At 44.9% G+C, this 23,909-nt stretch overlaps 1 protein-coding gene across 1 annotated transcript in view; it reads left to right on the top strand.

Moving 5' to 3' along the window:
- Positions 1 to 23,909, top strand: part of VASH2 (vasohibin 2) — a 60,870-nt gene that overhangs the window by 2,653 nt on the left and 34,308 nt on the right. The window contains exons 2-4 of the mRNA XM_084828826.1: positions 3,133 to 3,221; positions 9,748 to 9,804; positions 21,208 to 21,282. Of these exons, the coding sequence (XP_084684952.1) occupies positions 3,133 to 3,221; positions 9,748 to 9,804; positions 21,208 to 21,282 (221 nt within the window). The remainder of the gene's footprint in view (positions 1 to 3,132; positions 3,222 to 9,747; positions 9,805 to 21,207; positions 21,283 to 23,909) is intronic.

The following is a 23,909-nucleotide window of genomic DNA, read 5'->3' as shown; positions in this document are numbered from 1 at the left end:
TCCCAGACAGCATGACCGGCTAGGGAATGCTGGGTGTTTTGTGACTTTTTTCTGTCTGAACATGCATAGGATTGTTCCCTAAGAGGCTCATCCAGTTTAATATTGTTCGGATAGGCATTGCAACATGGATGAGGATTTGATCCAGATACTTATATGGATCTGTATTGGCAACTTCTGTAGATTTTTCTTACAGGAGCAAGTCTTTTGCAATTTGTTAACCACAATTTTATACCGTTGTCAGAATCATGGATAAAATACAATTATGAAATTATTTGATTTGTCTCTGGAGGTGTTCTGCTCATTGGTATTAGGAAAGGTGATGGAAATTTGATCTTGTACTCTGCAGCATGGGACAGTGAGAGTGTTTTGTTGTTTGTTGTTCTGTTCTTTGTATGTTCAGTTAGATTTTTGTTCTGTCTTAGCTCACAGAGGCCAGTTTCCAGTACGGTCCTGAATCTCATAGAATCACAGAATAGTAGGGTTGGAAGGGGCCTGTAAGACCACTGAGTCCAATCCCCCTATAAGACCATCGAGTCCAATCTCTTGTGCATTCCTTTCAGCATTCCCTTTTACCTTTGATTTGAAAAATGGGGATAGGGTTGCCAACTGACCAGAAAAAAATGGTCTGGCTTGCTGTTGTGCCTGTGCCAGCAGACATCAGCGAGTGAAGCTTTTAGTACCATGGAGATAAGCAAGATCAGCTGTCCATGTATGCAGATCAAGCTCAATTGGAGGAACTTGTCCAGTTCTGGGCAGCACAGCTTAAGATGGATACTGACAAATTAGAACCTGTCTGGATGGTGAGTGGGAGGCCAAGCCCTAAGAGGAAAAGTTGAAGGAGGTTGGGTGTGAGACCTTGAGCTGGACAAGAGATGATTAACAGGCAGTATTTGATGGGCTGACACATAGATGATGGAGCAACTGTGTTTCCTGTTGCTTGAGAGAGTTAGGCCTGAATCAGTGGGCTCAGAAAATTACAAGAAAGCAGATTGGAAGTAAACATTAGGACAAACCTTCCGATAGTATGAGCCGATCACCAGCGGCACAGACTGCTTCAGAAAGCAGTGGTGGACTCTTCTTCATTAGAGGAGGATGAACGGCCACCTATCTGGGATGCTCTAGTAGTGCATTTCTTGCATTGGGAGGAGGAGGGGGTAAAACTAGATGATCTTTCAGGCCTTTTCCAGCTCCATCATTCTGTAATTCTATAAGCGGCTTTTAAAGGCGCAGGAGCATGGCCTGTTGGCAACCCTCTTTCCAATCCATCTATTGTAATTGATCAGCTGCTGGACTGAACGGAATCCATATGAATGGCCTTACTGAAGTAAGTGCTGAATTACAAGGTATGGAAATCTGGCATATGTCGTCGGAATTACATCTGTGATTAGCAATGATTTTGTTATTAGAGTGTCAGAGGGGAGGCATACATAGATTTGATTTCCTCTTGGCCAGAAAGGAATAAGGATTTGGATTCAGTGCACACCCCTACGCCCCAGTTGCTGCTGCAAGCCGTCAGAGCAGATGCTGCCGCTTTGCGTCCCCCGCCCCCTTGCTTTCCATGCTGAATTCTAATTCGGCACCATGTGACTCATGGCTGGACCATCTAGGCTGATGGATGAAACAGCTGGCGAGGGAGCGATGGAAGCGCTTGCAAGGATGATGGAAACAGTCCAGAGATAGCAGCCCATCCAGCCACCTGTTATGCTTGTAAGTCTAAATCTTGGGGAGACCCGAGGAGGATTTCTTCATTAATCACGTGTGTATTTTAGCAGTTGTAGGCAAGGAAGGACGTCCTCGGTCTAAGCAGGTTGATGTTTTCCGGCACTTGCTGCAGCATTGCTCCAAGGTTTTCTGACCTATAAAAACATCTGAAGCCTCTCCCAACCTGCTACCCTCCAAGTGTTTGCGGCTACAGCCCCTAGCATTTCTGACCATTGGTCATGCTGGCTGGGAATGATGGGAGTTGTAGTCCAATACATCTGGAGTGCACCAGGTTGGGGGAGGCTGTTGACAAGCAGTGTTCTGCAAACTAGTATCCTCCAGATGTGTTGGACTACAACTCCCATAATCTCCAAGCCAGTGTAGCTAATGACCATGCTGCTTAGGAATGAGAGAAATTGGGATCTGACACATCTGGAGGGTCCCGGGTTGGGGAAGGCTGGTTTACGTCTTAACACATTTTGTCTAAATTTTGATTCCAGATGTTGCATAACGGATTATTTGAAGGCTTTGGAGAGCAGTAGTATCATTGATTTTATTATTTATCACATTTGTGTCCCAGGGTGACATATCTGAGGTTAGTGGGACCATTCTGAATAGATTGGTAGTGCATCGAATGGTGGGAAAATAATTAACATTTTTGGAAGCTACAACCACATTTTTAGGAATAGGCCGTTTCTGGAGCTGCAGGGATATTCAGTTCTTGTGTACCAGCATCAAATTGTTAAGAGCCTGTACTAGCAGGTGCTTTGTATTTTTTCCAGCTCTGATAATTTTTAAAAAGTTCTTAAACAAGCTTCTCTTCTCCCTTTCCCATGATTTTGGTACCAAAGATGTCTGGGAAGCTAGTTTTTTTTACTTCAGACACTTAGCATCTGGCCGCTCTCTCCTGCCACATATGCCAACAGTTCAGCTGTTTAATTCGTCCTTGCATGTGTCTGTGTCCATTTGTCAATTGTCAGCATGGACTAGTGACATATGATACCCTAATGAGCTCCCTTCTATTGTTGCATAAACAGCTGTGGAAAATGTTCTGGGGGAAGGGTTAGGGTTAGTGGTGCCGAGAGATGGAAAACTGTTTTCTGTGGGTTGCGATGCCAGGCTATAAAACCCTTACTTGATTCAGCAGCGCTGGATTGAGGCTGGAATCCATGAAGACAAAGATAACCTTTAAGAAATCAGTTCTTCTGTTCAGGCATTGGCTGTGCAAACTGGCACGGCTGCTATCGTATGTACATGCCTTGAGAATAATTTCTGAATAAGCATAGGACCGGGCTTTGTGTGAGCAGGAGGCAGTCATCCTGGCATTGCTGAGATGAGTTCAGCCCATTTCCTCTGCTGGAATAAAATCGTTTTGGCTGCCTACCTCAAAGCAATGGCCTTTCTCAACACTTCTCTCTCTCTCCCGCACAGCCTTCAGTGCCATCCGTGCCAAACTACAAGACTTCCATGACGATCCCAGAATGGCTTCAGGCAATACAGAATTACATGAAGATGCTGCAGTATCCTTTATTTTATTTTATCGAAGGTGGCCTAAAGACAGAACCTGCTATGTTAAGCTTATCCATTGAGCTGTGAATGAATGAATGAATAGAATGAATGAATGAGGGAGGGAGGGAGGGAGGGAGGGAGAGAAGGGGATAATTTATGGACATGAGGGTAGAAAATGAATGAGGAGGTAAGTGCCCTTGCTGTCATTTCTAGTTCTTGGGAAGATTTGTAAACGTAGAGTGCTTTGCTTGGTCTTTAGGGCCCCGTAATTAGCTTTAGCTGACACTGAAGAGGATGTAATTGGAGAGACAGAGATTGAACATCTATCGACAGAAAAATTCTCTGTGAACGTAGCTTGCAAGGTCACCGGGATGGGAATTTGCAGGCTTCTGCAGTGTTAAACTGCACAACAGAAGATACATGTTCCAACAACGATGCTCCCGTGGTCTCTCTGAACTTTCTGCATGTGCCCTTGAGAAACCACAGCAGCCCGTATTGAGCTGAAGGAGGCTAAAGCCCAATGGCATGGGCTTGACTAGCACAACAGGATAGATCATTTAGCTAAATATGCTACGCAGGGGTTCTCATACTGTGGTCCGCAGACCACTGGTGGTCCGTGAGCTGTATTCCGGTGGTCCACACAAAGGTTGTGGAAGAGTTGAGAATATCTGAACTTGGGCCTGTGTTTGATTTCTTTTTTCCGGTAACAGAGATGGAGGCTGTTTTGACCAGGCCCATATCACTGAACAGACGTGGAAAATATTCCTTTCACAGGAGCTGCCTCCACACCAGAGATCTGCTCCCATGTTGCTCAAGCAGTTCTAGTCTAGCACCAGCCATCTGCAGTGCTATTCGTGCCCCATATTGGGGCTGTTCACACAAGTGCCCTTATGCATACACACATACCAGGATGTGTGCGAGGGGAGTGGTGTTACACGCACTAGCCGCTTCCCCTGCACAGTAGCATGTGCGCTGGGCATGGCCCCCGGCAGCCCCGGGGGCAGATGCATGGCTCTTCCACATGAGCGAGAATGCTGGGTCAATCAGGATTCGCACTCTCCTGGAGGAGCCAAGTGCATGCGTAGGCCTTCACATGACTGCCAAACACGCAGCCACCAGGAGGTGTGGCCAGCATACGCACCAGTGTGCAGGGGGGGTGGCTAGCAGGCCACATGAGGAATGCTTCTGTGAACGCATAAGGAGCTTTTGTGAGAACAGCGCCAATGTTATGAAAAGAGGTGGGACTAGCCTTCAGCTAGGGGTTACTTTCAGTGAGTAGGCAATCGCTTTAAAAAAAAATAGTGGAAGGTGTTAAGGGGTGTGATTTAGGGAGGACAGTGGGGGGGATCTTCCACATGTTTCAGACCACATGTGAGCATTCCTTAAGAGCACCTGTATCTCTGGTGATTATAAATCAGAGGTGGGCAACCTGCAACCCTAGCTCTAATTTCAGAAGCCCTCGGCAAGTGGTCATAGAATCATAGAAGAGTAGGGCTGGAAGGGGCCTACAAAGCCATTGAGTCCAGCCTCCTGCTCAATGCAGGAATCCAAGTCACAGCATCCCTGACAGATGGCTGTCCGGCCTCGTTTTGAATGCCTCCAGTGTGGGGGAGCCCACCACCTCCCTAGGTAATTGGTTCCATTGTCATATTGCTCTAACAGTCAGGAACTGTTTTTCCTGATGTTCAGCCGGAATCTGGCTTCCTGTAACTTGAGCCCATTATTCCATGTCCTGCACTCTGGGGTGATCGAGAAGAGTTGCTGGCCTTCCTCTCTGTGACAACCTTTCAAGTACTTGAAGAGCGCTATCATCTCTCCCCTCAGTCTTCTCAAGGCTAAACGTGCCCAGTTCTTTCAGTCTCTCTTCATAGGGCTTTGTTTCCAGTCCCCTGATCATCTTCGTTGCCCTCCTCTGAACCCTCTCCAGCTTGTCTGCATCCTTCTTAAAGTGCGGTGCCCAGAACTGGACACAGTACTCCAGATGAGGCCTAACCAGTGCTGAGTAGAGTGGAACTAGTACTTCCTGGGATTTGGAAGCTATGCTTCTATGAATGCAGCCCAAAATAGCATTAGCCATTTTTGCAGCCACATCACATTGTTGGCTCCTATTCAGCTTGTGAGCTACAACAATTCCAAGATCCTTCTCACTTGCAGTGTTGTTGAGCCACATATCCCCCAATATGGTCAGTTCAGGTCTCTGGCAAGAGCCATCTGTCCCTCTTGTGGCAGCCCACTGCACAGGGAGGAAGAAGGGGAGAGAGGTGTGTGCCAGAGGGAGAGAGAGAGAATGCAGCCCCTGACAGATTAACCCCAAGGGAATACGGTTCTTGACATAAAAAGCTACTCCACCCCTGTTATAAAGCGTGCGTGCGTGCGTGTGTATGTGTATATATATATATATGTGGTGAAGTGGTTGGAGTGTTGGACTGGGACTTGGGAGATCCGGGTTCTAGTCCCCAGTCAGCCATGAAGCTCACTGGGTGACTTTGGGCCAGTCATAGACTCTCAGCCCAACCCACCTCACAGGGTTGTTGTTGTGAGGATAAAATGGAGAGGAGGTGGGCTACGTATGCTGCTTTGGGTTCCTTGCAAGAGGGAAAAGGTGGGATATAAATGTAATAATAAATAGTGATAAATATATGTGTAATCACAACAGATGCTCTTACACTGGTTTTACTTTGCAATTCAATCTTTAATTTATCAGAGAATGGTCCTTCCTGTGGCATAAGTGCAGTAGAAATGAATAGGAGGTGGAGGGAAAACATAAGGAGAAGATGATGTTATAGTATAACCATGTTAGCATTCTGTTTACAAATTCAAGGGTAAAGAGTAGCACAGATATAGACAAACTGATTTAGTTGTTCAGATATTTTAATAAATTAGAACGAGCTTTTGTGGGTTTCACTTACAGCATCTGATGAAGTGGGTTGTAACCCACAAAAGCTCATGCTAATGTATTAAAATATCTGAACAACGGAAGCCATTAGTCTGTATTTGTGCTACACTTAGGGCACAATCCTAACTAGATAGGTGGCTGCTTCTGACCTTGGAGGCGACAGCCTATCCAAAGCAAGGCAGATCGTTCCCTCCATGCCTCTCCTGCCTTGCTATTTTTCGGTAGACAGCTGTTTTCAGCTGTTTAGCAGCAGGGGGGGCAACTGGGAGAGGAAGCTGTCGTACGACACATTGGATGTGTTGTACGCGCAGCTCCGCTCTCCCCGCCCTCGAACGCCCCCAGCCCTGCCCCTTTTCAGTTACTCCATGCTCCTCTTCCGAGCATGGAGGGCGGGGCTTCTTGGTGCTGCCTCCAAGGCAGCATGGATTGCGGGGGGCAGTCAGTTTTCCGGGAACCGACCTCGGAGTTCGGGCTCTGAGGTCAGTTCCCAGAAATCGGCATATCCTATGGCTTTCTAGACAGTGTCTAGTGGCCATAGGATTGCTCCTTTAATCCTTGAATAAGGTGAAGATTATTTGTGAGTGTGCAAGGCTAGATGTTTTCAAAAATGGTGTATGGGAAGGATACGAGAGTCAATGTGGTGTGGTTACAGTGTTAGACTAGGACTGAGGAGAACCAGGTTCAAATCCCATTCTGGTGCGACATTCATTGGGTGTCCTTGGGCCTGTCACACACTCCCTCTCAGCCTAACCTCCCTCAGGTTTAGTAGAACCAGTCACGCTCCCCTGAGCACCTTGGAAGAAAGGTGGAATATAAATATATATATTAAGCTGTGTGACACTGTGGGAGATTAGGGGGAGGTGCATCTCCACAGGAATGGCATTGTACAGACCTGTACTGGTTGCTGGGATCCAAGAAAAAGATTTACATGCAGCTTGCTATCTCTGTTTGAGTGCTGGCAACTTAACTACCTGCAGATGGAAATGCAGGAAACACCCCACTGGTACAGTTCAGGGCCCCACAGACCTATTGTAAGAATGAATCTGGAAATACAATGAAGCTGACCAGCTTTTAAAAATTTGGCAATTTTAAACTGCCTAAAGAGCTTCAGTACCAAAAAAGGAAAAGGCAAAATCACCAGAGAAGGGCCAATGGGAGTTCTGTGCACCAGGGGCTCTGCAAAGTCAATTCCCTTGTTTCCACAACGGCAAATTAACCTGATGCTTTGCCTCTTTTTTGTGGCGGGTGGGGAGGGATGTATGTCTCCTGTACAGTTCACATCTCCCCACTGGAAACAGATGTTCTCATTTTGCTCCGGTCCGGCTATTAAGCTGCCATCCTGCTTCAAAGTATGATTGAAAACCTTACCAAATATAAACCACTGAGTTGGCCACATGTGGAATCCAGGGTCCCCAGCATGGACATCATCTTTCTTTATGCTATAGGAGGAGGCTGTGTTAAGACATTGTCAGGAACAATGAATCATATGACTGGCTTCTGACAGATTCTTAACCTTTCCCCCGCTTCCTCTTGGCAGAACATAAAAGCAGATGAGGGAATTCCAATGGCCAGCAAATTAATAATCACCGTGCAGACATTAATAATTCAACCAAAATGAATAGACTGGAATACCCAAGTCTTTCCCAGTCAGTATGAATGGTATATTCCCAGCCTGATATATCTGGGTCTCTCCACAAAAGGCCAGTTTGACCCTTCTACACTTTGGGGCAGGGCTAAAATGCACATTAATTTCTTGGGTGGGCCCTCAACCTATGGATGGCACATAAAGGTTTCTTGAAGTGGGGTGAGGTTGAAAAAAATTGAGATGGAGGAGCACAAAAAATGAGAGAGAGAGAGAGAGAGAGACAGAGTCCTGCAAGGTGATGGGGTATGGGTGGAAGCTGTCTGAAGCAGTGGGCATTTCCACACGGGACTTATATCTTACGATCAAGATTGGCTGCTCATGGAAGTTTGCAGGTCCTTTACATGACATTGTCAACCTCCAGGGCCCTTCCTGCAGTTTATGACCTTTATCCCGCCTTTAAAAAGATCAGAGATAATGCAATAAGGGACATTAATCCAAACTATTGGCTGTGTGTAATGACGGTGTTGCGCTATAATCACAGCACCATCTAGTGGCTGTAAAATGAAACATCCGCTGAACATCAGGAAAAAGTTCCTGACTGTTAGAGCAATACGACAATGGAACCAATTCCCTAGGGAGGTGGTGGGCTCTCCCACGCTGGAGGCATTCAAGACAAGGCCGGACAGTCATCAGTCAGGGATGCTTTGACCTAGATTCCTGCATTGAGCAGGGGGTTGGACTCTTAAAGGCCCCTTCCAACCCTACTATTCTATGATGCTGTGATATCCACCCGTGTAAAGGAGCCATTCTTAATCCTGCAAAGAATCCAGAAACAGAGAGCCCCAGTAAGGATGTGAGATTTCAGCCTAGTGTGATGAACGTCAGTGAGGAAGAACAGCACAAGAAAAAATAGAAAGCTCAGAGGGAGAAAAAGGAAAGAAATGTTGGTTTCTTATCCTGATACTAGTTACGTCTTTCCATTTCCCAGTGGCAAGAGGCAGCACTGACAAAAGCATTAGCTAGGCGTGGGCCTGCCTGGGAGAATTGGTGGATATAGTCTCAGCTTACTTGGGACCACCCTGAAATTAACCCCTGCTTTTGGGGATATACTGTAACTGACCCCAAAGGAGTATAAAAATATCTAAAATGTTTCCTCATAACCAGGCTAACTTCCCACTCCATGTATTCTCCTACAATAAAGGGTATTTATTCAATCTATCCTCCCCACCCAATATGTGTGTGTGTGTGTGTGTGTGTGTGTGTGTTTAATTTGAGGGTTTCATTAAAATGGCATTGGGGTCAGTTAAACCCCAGTTCACGTGAATGAAAGAAAATAAAAATGTGTAAGTTCAAGGTTCTTTCGGTTGAAATAACCCTGAGATGGTGGTGATGGGGGAACTAATTTAGCAATACCATGACAGAGTTTAGAAGTCATGGCTAAACCATGGTCAGGGAGATGCCTCAGGCTTATTCACACCCCCTTCTACTTTCTCTTCCCCTCATGGACTTCAAGTCTCTTGCTTACTTCCTGGTTTGCAATAACTGTAGTTTGCCAAGCATCCAAACTGGGCAAAGTTCTATTATCCCAATAGCTGATTATATAAATAGCTTTCTGCAAGGATAGGAGGGTCTGAAGAATTTGAAGAACGGGCAAATGTGAAGTAAAATTAAATTAGATTTTTTTCACATATAGGACATCATCTTTGTGTCTAGACTAAGGGCACAATCCTATGCATGTTTATTTATTTATTTACAACATTTGTATACCGCTCCACATCTAAACAGATTCCAGAGCGATGAACAGCAAGAGATAAAATGAACAAAAGATAAAAAGAATGAAATATGATCTTAAAATTATTAATATTAATGGCTGTCTGGGGCATGCTGGGAACTGTAGGAACTTTTCCTGTCTAAACATGCATAGGATTGTGCCCTTTATGTATCTGAGAACCTGGTGTATATTTCTAGAAGAGATTATGGTCAGGAATTGTTTGAACCTTATTTGTACCCCCCATCTCCATTTTGCATTCATTTTGCCTTAACTAATAAAACCCAGATACAATCACACAGGTACTCAGTTCTTCGAAATTAGGAAATCAAGACCTCTAAGTGGGTAAGTAACATAACCTCTCTTCAGGTTGCTTGGGCAACTCGGGGATCCCTGGGGGTCCGGTGGGCTTAAATGAGTTACATAAATTCGCTGCATGGCATAGAGCTGATTGACATCTCCATCTGAGGATCTTCTTGGATAGCTCATCACTGAAACAATACATCCAAGACTTCTCCGTATCCTCTAACAGTGTTGCCATCTACCCTGCTGATCAGGCATGAAGTCTTGGCTTCATGCTCAACTTCTTCCACTCCTTTGTGCCTCATATTGTCCATTGTGAGATCATGCACCTTCTCCCAGCATATCACAGCAAAATTCCAGCCCTTTTCACTCTCTCCTCTAGGTGAACATTTTAGTTCATGCTCTAGTTCAGCCTTCCCCAATCTGATCCCCTCCGGATGTTTTGAACCTCAACTCCCATCAGCCCCAGTCAACATGGCCAATGGCCAGGAATGTTGGGAGTTGTAGTTCAAAACATCTGGAGGGCGACAGGTTTGGGAAGGCTGATCTAGGAACATCAGGAAGCTGGCTTATACCAAGTCTGACCATTGGTCCATCTAGAATTGTATTATTGACACTGTCTGGTGGGGGCTCTCCAGGGTTATAGAGTCTTTCTATACAAGGCTTTTATTGTGCACTCATGATTGCTCATGCATGGTAGTTTGCAGGTCCTTTACACGACACTGTCATCTTCCAGGGCCTCTCCTGTGCTTTGCAACCATTATCACAGTTTTTCTTCCTAATGAGAAAAGTCTGGTATTATTTAGAAATGGCGGAGTGAAAGTTCCTGTAATTGTGCAATTCTGCTACACCACAGTGCCATCTAGTGGTTGTATAATGAAATGTATAGAAAGGCAGAGAAAGCACCCCCCGGCCCCCAAAAAAGCACGTGTAAAGGAGTAGTTCTTAATCCCACAAAGAATCCAGAAGTAGAAGCCTAGGTAAAAGTGCAGGATAAAAGCCACATGTATAAATGCCCATAGACAGGAGCCTCTCCCACCCTGCCTGGAAATGTTGGGGATTCAATCCAAGACCTTGTGCATGCAGTAAACATGCATAGGATTGTACTGTTAATCTAGCAGAGGGGGAAACAGTGACTATTTTTTTTATTTTATTAAATGATATTTGCAGAGAACATCAGAACATCTTCAGTGAAATTGTGTCCGTTTGTTACTGAATGCTTTGCTAACCATCTGTGCTGACAAACATATTCAATTTTTCAAGTTTCTTTTCTCTGATGAAGCTGAAAGTGGAACTGGTGCAAGTCAGCTGGCTTGTGCTAATTTATTTAGTACCTTGTTGGCAAGGCTTATATTAAAAAAAAGCTTTGTACAGTACATACACATGCCTCCCCCTAAATTTTTAATAAATCCAGTTACATTGCATAGTGAACTTCCTTTGGTCTTGTAGTCTTCTCCTGGAAGAGCTTATTTAGCATCTTTTTAGCTGTGTAATGGTAGTGGCACCTAGATTCTATTCAATATTGGAGTACTCAGAAAGAAGTGCATGCCCATCTTGTCTGTCCCACAAATGATAAATGCATAATTAAATTATGCCCAAGCTTTATGGAAATTGTGAAGGATCATTAAGGTCCCAGGGCTGGGTATATAACATCAACAAAACAATATGAAACAACATTACAAGCACTATAAAAACAATTCAGCAAGGGGCTGGGGAAGCCGGGCTGGAGCAGGGTGGGGAGGGGAAGAGGCAGCCTCAGAGGCTTTCTACATGAGGCTTTTATTGTGTGCTTGTGATTACTCACTCACAGTGGTTTGCAGGTCCTGTACATGAAGGCGGCATCTTCCAGGATTTCCCCAGCTTTGTTTAGATCGCGGAAAGTGTGGTATTATTTAGAAATGATGGAAAAATTCTCATCTAATTGGGCAATTCCACTATACCACAGTGCCATCTAGTGATTATGGAATGAAACACACAGAATGGCAGAGAAAGAAACCCCCCGGAAAAAAAAGAACACATGTAAAGGAGCCAACTTAATCCCGCAAAGAATGCAGAAGCAGAAGCCTAAGTAAAGATGCGGGTTAAAAGCCTCATGTAGAAAAGCCCTGAGAGAGAAAGTGTGCACACAGAGCAGGGGAGAGATAGCTCCCCAAAATATATTATTTCTGGGAAAATCCCTCCCTCCCCACATCCTTGCTACTGTGCAGATTGCAGCTAAAGCTCAGAGGGAACAGGGAAGTCTGAGGGGGGTGGCACATGAGATCTTCGTCTCTGCTCACCAGAGGGTCCCGGCACTTTGAGTCTGAGAGCCCTGGCTCCGCTACATCGCTGCTCTGAAATAAAAAATCTAGAGGTGTGGATTTTTGGCCTTAGAATGCAGCTGTAAAGAATGGGAAGGCTTTTTGCCACAGACTTCAGTCATGCGAGCCAGCTCATGGAGTTCACGGCGTGGATCTGTCTGCTTGTGTTAAGCTAGGAAAATGCCTCTCACATCGAATTTAAATCTACCTTACGAGCCCTTCACTATGTCGGAGAGAAAAGGATTAAGATAAGCGAGTTCATGCACCGGAAATAGAGCGTACATTCAACATGACTTGAGTGTTTCAACGACACCAATGGGTCCTCTGCCATAAGTTGTTGCTCGTTTGCGCCGCTCAGCTTGTGATGACTGTCAGGCAATGGAACCATTAATATTCTAGCCACCCAGATGGATTTTGGAATCTGGGATAATGATTATTATCTTGTAAAACTCAGTCTGGAAAAGCTGCCAAGGCAAGTCCCTTTCCTGCAGCTAGTGAGGAGGGCAGCTGCTGTGCACTGTGTCACGTGGCATTGCTGGCTGCTTGTGAGCCTGGTGTCAGAAGTTCTGAAGACGTGAGGCCTCCCTGGGGAGAGTCAAAAGGTCTTTTGCTGCTCATCTTTCCCACTGTGGGAAGGGAGGCTGATGGGCCACTAGCTTTGACTTCCTCCAACTGGAGTAATGAAAGAGAGTTTATCTTCCACCTCTCATGTAAATAATAACATGCAGGAGGTTTATACATCATGTCCCCCCCCCCCCCACATTGCCTCCGGAATGATGCTTCATCATGACATAGTATCATTCTAAAACAGGACATTTTTTGGGGGGAAAGATGGTGCATAGAGCACTGCCATGTGTGACAGTGGGAAAACAATGGGTTGTTGTTTTTGAAAAAGCCATTCCTGGAAAGCCGCCTCCCAGAAGTTACTGAGACTCCGTGCTCCCTCCTCTCCAAAGAAATCACCCAAATGGGGCCTCCACTCTCCCAATCTGCAGGTGAGACTGCAAAAAATGAGGGATTTCTTCACCCACCCCTAATCCATATAGCCCTATCAGTGTGCACGGCAGAGTACAGCAGAGTGAGACGGTTGCCTCAGGCAGCAGATTTGGGGTGTCATGAAAGGGCAGCAAATTGGTAGCTCTTTAATTTGTTATTACTGTATGTTTGCTTCCAAGGATGGGTGCTTGTGGGATTTTCTGCCAACTTGGCTGGCTTTGAGTACTATACATCTTGACTTGGGGGTGGGACATTTGGCTGCTTGGCCTCAAGGAGCAAAATGTGTTAGGCCAGCCCTGTATGGTGCTGTATATAACAGGGCTGTTCACACAACACGTTAACCCCCACTCAGTGGTTGAGTGTGGGTTGTTTTGAACCGTGGGTTATTTTTTAAATCACATTTCTATACCGCCCAATAGCTGAAGCTCTTGCTGAACCATGGGTTAGTGTGTTGACTGGATGAAGCACGTTTTCTGCAGGTTGGGTTATTGTGTTGTCTGAATGCAGCCAGGTTGTCCTATTAACTACCCTGAACAACCCAACAACAAATCATGGGTTCTCAAGGTGGCTTGTTCAAGAAAAATAAGCCACACAGCATGGTTAACAAGCCACCCTGGCTGCACTCAGACAACACGCTAACCCACAGTTCAACAAACAATCCACAGTTCAAAACAACCCACATTCAACCACTGAGTGGGGGGTAGCATGTTGTGTTCACAGCCCCACAGAGTTAGGGACACACAGTGGGTTATGCCCCAGGCTCAGAACATGAGACTCTAGATGCAAGCCTTGAAACTTGGGAATTTGCTGTAATAAGACATTATTTTCTTTCTGGAGCAAGGGATGGAATCTGCTAGCAAGTTTTTGGTAGGTCTTTGGAATGAAGCATTTTAGCACCACTGATTGAGATGGGCTAAAAAAAAAAAAGAATCAGAGTTCTATCTTTAGCCCATGCATTGTTTCTTTAAAAGACAATTAACCAACATCTCTAGCTCCTGATTGTTAACACACTTATTTGATATTAATAGCCTGTCATTGGGCTACCCACTTACACATCACCAAAAAGAGGTCACCAACCACCCTGAACAACCCAACAACAAATCATGGGTTCTCAAGGTGGCTTGTTTGAAAAAAATAAGTCACAGTGCATGGTTAACAAGCCACCCTGGCTGCATTCAGACAACATGCTAACCTATGGTTCAACAAACAACCCATGGTTCAAAACAACCCACACTCAACCACTGAGTGTGGGTCATTGTGTGAACAGCCCCAGTATAAGATGCCCTGAGTAGCTTACAACCTAAAATTCAAACCTGGGAGATAACAGGGGAAGGGAGGGGAAATTGGGAGAACAGGGTCAGAATCCAGATTTATTTCAGTGGCATGTACTCAGAGAGTAAGCCCAGCCTTATCGCTGCTGTGCTGTGCTCCTTCACCTGTAGTCTGAAATGGACTATAACCCATTCTCCTGCCCCATTCTGTTACATGTGTAGACCAGACATCTGTGTGGTTGTTGCTCATATTTTAGAACATTCCATAACACGCAACCGTTCAGACATCGCAGCTCTGCAGCGAGCATCCATTCTTTATTCTGAGCTCTTCCTCTGGCAGTCTTCAGGCAGAAGGCTGAAAGAAAGACTTTTGTAGGAAACGCTGCTGGGTGTGCGTGTGCGTGCCAGCTCCTCTTAGCCCAGCAGACAGCATGTCTGTGTTTTAGCTGTTGCATTTCCTTAGTGTGAACCCTGATCTATGAATAGGAATTGCTGTGAACATGGCGAATGTATGCCTGCAGCAGTGCTCAGAATGGGATCCTTTCATCCCTTCGGAGCTGTGACAGTAAGCAGCTTTGGCTGCGATGACAGATGAGGGCGGTGTGTGTGTGTTTGTGTGTGGGGTGAGGGTGGGGGCAGGAAGCAGGAAGCTGCTTCTCTGTCTCCCCGCAGGGGAGATGCCAACATTTCTTTCTCGGAGGAGATGGAGAAGTGCTGGAACAGTGCGCCCGGAGTGCTTGCGCTTCTCGCTTCCTGGGACTTTGTCACAGCTGAAGCTGCTCTGTAGCAGCAGTTTCTGATTTAAATCTGTGTGGGGCTACATCAGGAAAATGAATACTTAAGAGAAAAAGAATTCTGAGCAAACCCAGGTTGTTGTCTAGTCTGGGCTAGTGGGAGACCTAAGATAAGGCTTTTGGTGAGCACAGGAGTGTTTCTCTCCCTCCACCCGCCAGTGTCTACTTCTGCAAGGAACATCTCCAGAATGTCCTGTTTGGCATGGAGTTGTTTATTCATGAGACTTTAATAGAGCAGGGCTCACAGGTGCCCTTCCAGAGCCCCTCAGCCTGTTGTTGCTGTTGCTCCTCCTCCTCTCCCCTGGCCCTACCATTAGGGGTGTAGAACCAAAGGCCCGTGGAGCAAATCTGGCCCTGGTGGGGTCCAGGGAAGGCGTGCCACCTTTCCCTAGCCCCACCCTTTCCCTCCAACCACTGCTTGTTTGGTTATTTCCCGGCTTTTGCAGTCTCTCTCTCTCCCCCTCCCACACTTCTAAAAGGTTGAAATGCTTAGTTACTGGAACTAAGAACTCTAAGCTACAGTATGCTGGCATTTTTGCTTTTTTGGCCATGCCCTCTTTTGCCTTTGGCCCGCCCAGCACTGGAATGCGGCCCCCAAGGAGTCAGCCCTTGTGCTGAAGGAGGTTCCGCACCTCTGCATTAGGCATAATGAAGCAGCTCGGCACCCAGGGCAACCACTCAGCTCGCCCATCCCTAAGGGCGGCCCTGAAAACAACAGAGGCAGAGGTAGACAGGGAAGCAGTATGCGTTTGTCCCAGTTACACGTACTTAAGTTTAGTTACAGGCTTCGTTGCAACAGATCATGAGACTTAGGGGGGTTATGCCAAAGCAGTGGAGGCTGGTGGCTGTGATGTCCGTGGGGCAGTGAATCCACTCTGGGTTTCAGTCAGAACTCTAAAGGTCTGTACCTTGGATAGCTCCTTTAGAGTTCTGACTGAAACCCAGAGCAGATGCACCGCCCCATTGACATCGGAGCCGCCGGCCTCCACTGTGCCAAAGGCTTCATAGGAACCCCCCGCCCCCTTTTGAAGAGACATCTGAAAGACATAAGGCAGGAATTAATACTTCCCATCAAGAAAGCAGAGCTGAGGGAAGCTCTGGGGTGTCCTTGCATGACTTTCAATGTACATCATCCTGCCGATGAAGAAAAACTGTGGAATGCATTCTTCCGCCTGTATACATAGAGAGTTGTGATATAGGGAGCATGTAGCCCCGCTGTTGAAACAGCTGCACTGCCTTCCTGTTTGTTTCTGGGCACAATTCAAAGTGCTGGTGATGACCTTTAAACCCTCAAGTGGACTGGACCAGGATATCTGAGGCACCACCTTCTCCTGTATGAGCCTGCCTGCCTGCCTGCTTATCGAGATCATCTTGGAAGGCCTCTTGTATGTCCCAACAACTCCAGAGATTAATTTAGCTGGGAGTAGGAAGAGGGCCTTTTTAGTGGCTGCAACTAACTTCTGGAACTCTGTTCCAAGAGAAGCCTATCTCATCTCTCTCCAATGGCCTTCGGCAGGTTGGTAAAAATCTTCCTTTTTAGGAAGGCATTCGGGTTGTGAATTGCTGTCTTAGTGCACAATCCTATGGACGTTTATACAGAAAGAAGTCCTTCAGCTCCCAGCATTCCCCAGCCACCTGGCTGGGAAATGCTGGGAGTTGTAGGACTTTTTTCTAGGGATGTATGAAAGTGACTTACCTTTTCACAGACTCTGTTCATGGTGGGGGGGAAGGCGTTCCGTCCCTCCCCCCGGAATCCTCGACAGCGGGGAGGCGATCTGGTCCTCCCCTCCCGGAATCCTCGACGGCTGGCTCTGCTCCGTGGTGGCTCCGTGGAGCAGCCGTCCAGGCCAGGGCCGTCCGCAGCCGGATTTCTGGCTGCAGTGGCTGCTGGGTAAACAAAACAAAACAAAACGGCGTACGCAAATGGCGGCGGCTATGGCCGCCGCCATTTGCGTTCCTTATTTTTCGCCGTCTTAGTCTACGTAAATATTTACGTAGACTATTGCGGCGAAAATAAAGGGGAACGCAAATAGCATAGTGGGCGCTATTAGCGTCCCTTTTTGTTTCGCTGTAATAGTCTATGTAAATATTTACATAGACTAAGTCGGCGAAAAATAAGAAACGTAAATGGCGGTGGCCATAGCCGCCGCCATTTGCGTACGCCGTTTTTTTTTTTTTTTAACCGGGATGTGATAGGCTATGTAAGTCGTTACGTAGCCTATCACGTCTGTGTAAAAAAAAACAAAACCCCAAACGACCAGACTGCAAATGGCGGCGGCAGCCAGTCGGAAGACCAGCCGCCGCCGGAGCTGCCGCCACCCGGAACATCTGCCCCAGGTAAGTCTCGTCCTGGGGGGCATCCGCGGGGGGGCGGGGGTTGGTAGGCCGTTCCGCCACAGATTTCGGGGGGCCGAATGCACTGGCATTCGGCCTCACCGAGATCTGTGGTGGAATTCTCTGACATCCCTACTTTTTTCTGTCTAAACATCCATAGGATTTCACCCTTACTGAATATGTGTATTTTTAAAAACTGTCTTTGGATTTTAATTAATTTTACTTTTGTATTCTGTTATTTTCTGCTGCCCTTTTGATTTCTGTATATGTTATTATTTATTTAAAGCATGTTTATCCTGCTCCTCAGCCCAAACGTTTCCTGGAGTATCTTACATACAATCAATAAAAAACAAAACAATATTGTAAGGGATCTTTTAAACTATTAGTTTTTTTGCTTTATCTTGTTGTTAGCTGCCTGGAGCTCTCTGGAAGAAAGTGTGTGTGTGTGTGTGTGTGTGTGTGTGTGTATAAATGTTTCAAATCAGCCTTCCTGCACCTGGCGCCCTCCAGATGTTTTGGACTACAATATCCATTATTCCTGACCATGGGCCATGCTGGCTAGGGCTGACTGAGGTTGAAGTCCAAAACATCTGTTGCAGGTGTGGAAAGCTGATTTAAAGAAATACAGAAGTATCGCTTGCCCTCCTGAATAACTGTTTCAGGAGGAGCTGTCACAGTTTGCTGCTGGTCATGGGAACACAGCCTTAACTCTAGAAAATAAAGAGAATTACATTGGCAAAAAGACAAAACCACAGTTGCATTAAGCCTGTGCATTTCCAGCTGTGTACAGAGTATTACATTATGGCACAGTGAATTAACTGTGCACTCTCCCCCTTCAACACAACCCAGCCTCCAGACTTCTCCACCCCACCCCACCCCACCCCACCCTCCCTTCTGAACGAGGAGTGAACACTTTCAACCAACACAAGCAACATCTCCATTGGGGAACACAACCACGGGCAGAAGGGGAAGCACTGTGTACTCTAGATACAGGAGAGGTTTCAAGCTCAAAGGATGGAAAGACTGCGACACAGCTTGATGCAAGTGTCAGCAGAGATATCAGCAATACACTATCCCTGAGTTGTACTGTATTCAGGCACAATGAATTAACTTTGCTCTGCCCCATTAAGTACAGCCTCTCTGTCCATCCTCTCTCTTCCCTTGGCTAGGAAAAAAACACCTGCTGCAGTGATGTACTTTACAGCCTGCCGGGGAGCTACATAGAAGAACACTGAAATAAGGGCACAATCTTAGGCATGTTTAGAAAGAAAAAAGCCCTACCTCTCGCAGCATTCCCCAGCCACCCATGTCTAAACATGTATAGGATTGCGCCCTAAGTTACCAGCAGCTGTGTGAAGGAGCCTGAATTCAGTAACCAGAGGTGCTTCCTCACACTGGATATCTAGGGTGGAATTGACATGCTTTGTTCACTCACATTGTACTGGGGTTCCACGTGATGGCATCATCCATCTGTAGTCCTCCTGTGTTTTCCCATAGCATCTTCCATCTTTTTTTTTTTTCACTGCAGGAAGTCTGACTTTTTATGAAGGACAGAAGTGTAGCACCATCTCCACAGGTGTGGATTCCCTTAGCACAGGGGTAGGCAACCTGGTGCCCTCCAGATGTTTTGGACTACAACTACCATCAGCCCAAGTCAACATGGCCAAAGACAAAGATTATGGGAGACGTAGTCCAACACATCTGGAGGGCACCAGTTGCACATTTGCCTTAGCACTAATTTTCCATCTTTAAAATGCATGGTTTTGATATGGGCTGTGGTGTATCAGGTAGGCGAAGCTATCATAGCTCAGCGCACTTTTACGATAAACGTTGTGGCGGGTGCCATTTTATCACCACATCATTTTTTTAATCAGGCTTTTAATTAATGTCAGAAAGCTTTTTCAGCTATATTTCTTAAAGATATTAAATAATAAAATAAATAATCTTATTTCTGTGCCATATCCTCACTGGACGTTGGTGATCACTTTGGCCCACATATACTAATTTACTGCTGTTCGAAGTAAAGAACTAGATGTCATTCCTGTCCGCTGTCTCAAATTCCGCACCCATGATGTCCTACATCCTTCAGGTCCTCTTTTTTCCTCCACTTTGCCTTGCATTATGAATTGTAAAAGCTGATATTTCTCATTCCGCATTATATGACTGAAGTATGATAGCTTCTTTTCTTTTACACATTTTTGAATTTCTTTGGTCTTTCCCATTCTCTGCATAATGTGTCCAAGATATTCTAAGCATGTGACGGTAGCACCACAGCTCAATTGCTTCCAGGCATTTATAGGCAGCTTCTGTGATAGTCCAGGCCTCCATTCCGTACAGCAGCACTGAGAAAACATAGCACCTTAGCATGCAATAATAAATAATAATACAATAGTAAAATAAATATTTTTCAGTACATGATAAGTGTGTGTGTGTGTGTGTGTGTATCTTTCCATTACTGTTAAAATGCTTCTTCAGCTATATTTTTTAAATAATGGAAGAGTATTATAGTGCTTTAATTTTAAAGCACTAATTTTAAAAATGATTTTAAAAACTCTTTCTGGTCACCTTGAATGAATAAGCATGTAAAAAATAAATAAGTGCTAAATGGTATTGATTTTTTTTTAAAAAAAATAAGGATCACCTGGAATTTTTAATAGTCCCTCAGGTGAATTGGAACTTGCTCTTCTCCACCCACAGAAGCTATGCCATGCTCACTTGTGTAGATGGAACATAGCAGGATGAGCACACAGAAACATGGCAATATCCCCGTGTCCCTGACAGTGCGTTAAGTCAATTATAATTCCATTTATAACACACACTGGAAGAGCTATGGTGATTAGTGCTAGGGAGCCATCCATTTGGAAGCAGCCAAGGTTCATCAGATAACACGTCGACACTTTGGGACCGTATTATGGAGGTATAATTATGCACAGTACACATGATCATGTTTTATGACCCACCCAAGTCTCTGGTCAGCCCACTTTTTCCACAGCACTTCCAAGAGGTATGCTGGCAATTCCAGAAGGAGCTGCCAGAAATGTGGTCTGAGTTACTGCATTTAAATGTGTATGTTTTGGTATGACTGTTGCTGTGCTCCTGTAGATGAGTCCAGTCTCCCCCATCATCATATCCAGAGTGGTACTGGAACTTTTAAAAACCCCTTTTCTCTTTTAGTACGTGAAAGAAGGGCTGTTTAGGAAGATCTCATGCACTCCCCCGAAAGTGGGTGTGGGGAAGGAAAGAGCCAAAGAAAAGTTTAGGGATGAAATTGACACACCCAGAAACTGCTGGTAAGCCAATATAGTCAATTTCACAATTCAATTTGCTTGTATGAGACTATGGGAGATATTAGCTACAACAAGTAATTAGGAAACTGTGAACAGGCTCCCCGTTGCACAAGATGACTCCTCCCCTCCTTGATGATATTTGTACAGTAATGTAGGTGCAGTCCTTTGCATGTTTAGACAGAAAAAAAGTCCTACAATGGGGAACGCTGGGAGTTGTATGTTTAGACAGAAAAAAGTCCTACGATTACACCTGAAGTCACCCAATAGTGGATCAAGAGCAGAGCACAGCAATGAGAAAGTGTCTTCTCTTTGTTTTCTGCCTAAATAAATATCCATGTGTAAGTAGGAAAGATGGATTTGCTTCCCTGTGGGACAGGATATGACAGCAACCTTCAGACACAATCATTCTTGGCCTAAATGATTTATAAATGACTTGTTCCCTTTCCCTCTTGTGCTTTCTTAGGCTAATGGAATCGGCAAGAGAAATGATCAGGGAATCTTTACCTATCAAATGCCTTGAAGCAGTTATCCTGGGGATGTATCCTTTTGTGTACACAGTCTTGGTTCAGACCTTCTTATAAAGTGAAAGTGGTAATTGAATCACCCACTGTTTTTGGATGCTGTGTAATAACATCAGCCAAAGGTAAGTTAAAACAGAGCAGTAGATTGTTGGATGGAAGCTAGATTCCTTTTCCATACACTTTGAAACACATCTAATGGAACTTTATAGATGTTACAGAGAACAGCATCCCAGGGCCTATAGGATTGTCTAGAAAAAAACCTCCAAGATCTTAGTCAGAGCTCTGACCTCAGAGTGGTTTTCAGATGGGAGGGAGTGGGGAAGGAGCCAAGGGATGCTAAGCCATCCCAGCCCCCAGTCATGCCCTTGGCATAGAGGGGAAATTAGATGGACTCTGAGGCCCGTTTAGCAGAAATTCCCTTTTTGGAGGAGAGGCAAAAAATGCCTTTGCCATTCCTCTTGCCCTGTCGGCAATGGCCCAGCAAGGCTTTGGGTGGAATAGAGCCTCTCAGATCAGGGCTTTCTATTGGTTGGCTCCTTGCCCATAGGATTGCACTGTTAATGGAGTTTTCAGAAGTATAAAGGGGTTCTTATTAAAGTAAAGTGGGGAATGCAAGGGAAAATTCACAATTTCATAATTGTTACTGAACAATTTATTACCCTGCTTTTCCTCTGCCAAAAGGAGTTGCTCAAAGCAGCTTACAAAATAAAAGAAGCATAAAAATGATATTCATTAAAACACATTTACAACGAGCTAAAAGCAACAGCAAAGACAAAAACACACATACACAAACAAAACTAAAATTAAACAATGACTTCATTACCCACATTCCAAGCGACATCGAATTATTCAGGGTAGTAAAAACAAAAGTTTCAGCCACAAAATATTGAGGGTGACTTTGGGTCAGTTACTGTCTTTCAGTATAACCTACCTTACAGGGTTGTTGTAGGGTAAAATGGATAGGGATAGAAACAAGTACCCTTCCTTGAACTCCATGGAGGAAGAGAGGGATATAAATCTTCTTCTTCTTCTTCTTCTTCTTCATCCTGTCTACCCTTAGTTTTTGAAAAATCCATCTCTCTTCTAACTTACAAAAGCTTCTCCAACTAATCATCTAAAGAGGATTGTTACTTACCACAGGTGACCAGACCAGTGGCAATGTACAAGCCTGATTGGATTCAGCAAGATATTAGCACTTTCCTTCCTTTCTGAACATCAAGATCACGACTGAGCTTCCTGAGTTCCTTTCCTTTGACAGAAATAAGATACAGCCCATAGTAACTTTTGTGCACTGTGACAAGCCTCACCACTGCCTGTATCTGGAGCTCAAGCTCAAGCAGCAGTATTCAGTTCATGTATTTAAAAAAAAATAAATAACTGGGAACTTCCCGAGCGCCAAGCAGATTGGTGAGGTGTCATTTTCATCAGGCCGCTTGTCAGCTTGCATTGTCATCTTTTACAAGTGAAAGATCATTGCTGTAATCTCTTTCTTTGTCGAATTAGGTTTTACAGTACTCCCTTACTGCTAGATGCTTCTTGAAATGTTGTTATATGGTAGGTGGAGGAGGCAATTCACTGCAAGCATTGGCTGAGGGAGCAGCTCTTGAGTGCTTAACAGAACCTCTCCCACTGCTGTGTGGATATCAGGCACTCAGGAAAGAGAGCAACTGGATATTATATAGGTTGCTTCATTGGAGGTTTCCGTTGGGATCTCGTCAGCTTCCTGGCAAATTCTGTCTGCTTCTTTTGCCCAAAGAAGCCCTCTCTTAAACACAGGAGATAAGAAAAATGCCCAGTTTTAATTTTTTCACCAGTATGTACACGCATTAACCCTGAACTGGCACCAGTCATATGACATCTGATCCCATCCCCCATGGATTTCCTTATTTATGTATTTGCTTTTGAAATATTGCATCCTGCTTTTTTGCCAAATGCACATGACAACTTTCATTCTAGAACATAAAATATTGTTGAAAACAATAAGGGAGGATTATGTATCCTGATATGTCATTTAAAAATCCATTCAGCAATGAGAACAAAGGGATTTTACCTGTAAAGTTGGCAGATAAAACTTTTAAAAATTTAAATAAATTAATAAATTGAGACTGTAATCCTAGGGTCCCTGAGAGGCTGTCCCAGGGGCAATAGGATCTTTCAGATCTCCCCTTCTGAGGGTGGAGAGAGTTCTGTCCTTGGAGGACAGCTAGGGATGTGTGGATTGTGTAAAATCCATTCTGTCTGCATTTTGCAGGTTGTCAGGTGTCTTTTATTCCATCAGACACTCATTGAGGGAATCAGATTTTTTTCCAAGTTCTCAAATTTGCACAAATCCACTTTTGCATAAATTTGCACTCATGGAAATGCACAAATTCCACCAAATGCGCAAATCTTCCCCTAAATACAGAAATCTACCCCAAATTTGTATTTTCATGCTTTAGCCTATGGGGGAAATAGGAATTTTTGGCTGGTGTTTTTTTAAATTTTACATGTTTTTTAATTACTAAATTTGCGCAAAATTCCAGAAAGTTTAAAAAATGGTCCTCAAGTCTGCAGAATCTACACAACTCAGGAAAAGGCAGTCCGCTGCAGAATCTGCGGGTCGGATTCACAGAAATCCAAACTCATTAGATTCTGCTGTGGATGT

The sequence above is a fragment of the Heloderma suspectum genome, chromosome 1 (genome assembly GCF_057233095.1).
Source record: "Heloderma suspectum isolate Gila_16-S chromosome 1, 16-S_ref, whole genome shotgun sequence".
Taxonomy (NCBI): domain Eukaryota; kingdom Metazoa; phylum Chordata; class Lepidosauria; order Squamata; family Helodermatidae; genus Heloderma; species Heloderma suspectum.
This window is presented reverse-complemented; position numbering and strand designations above follow the sequence as displayed.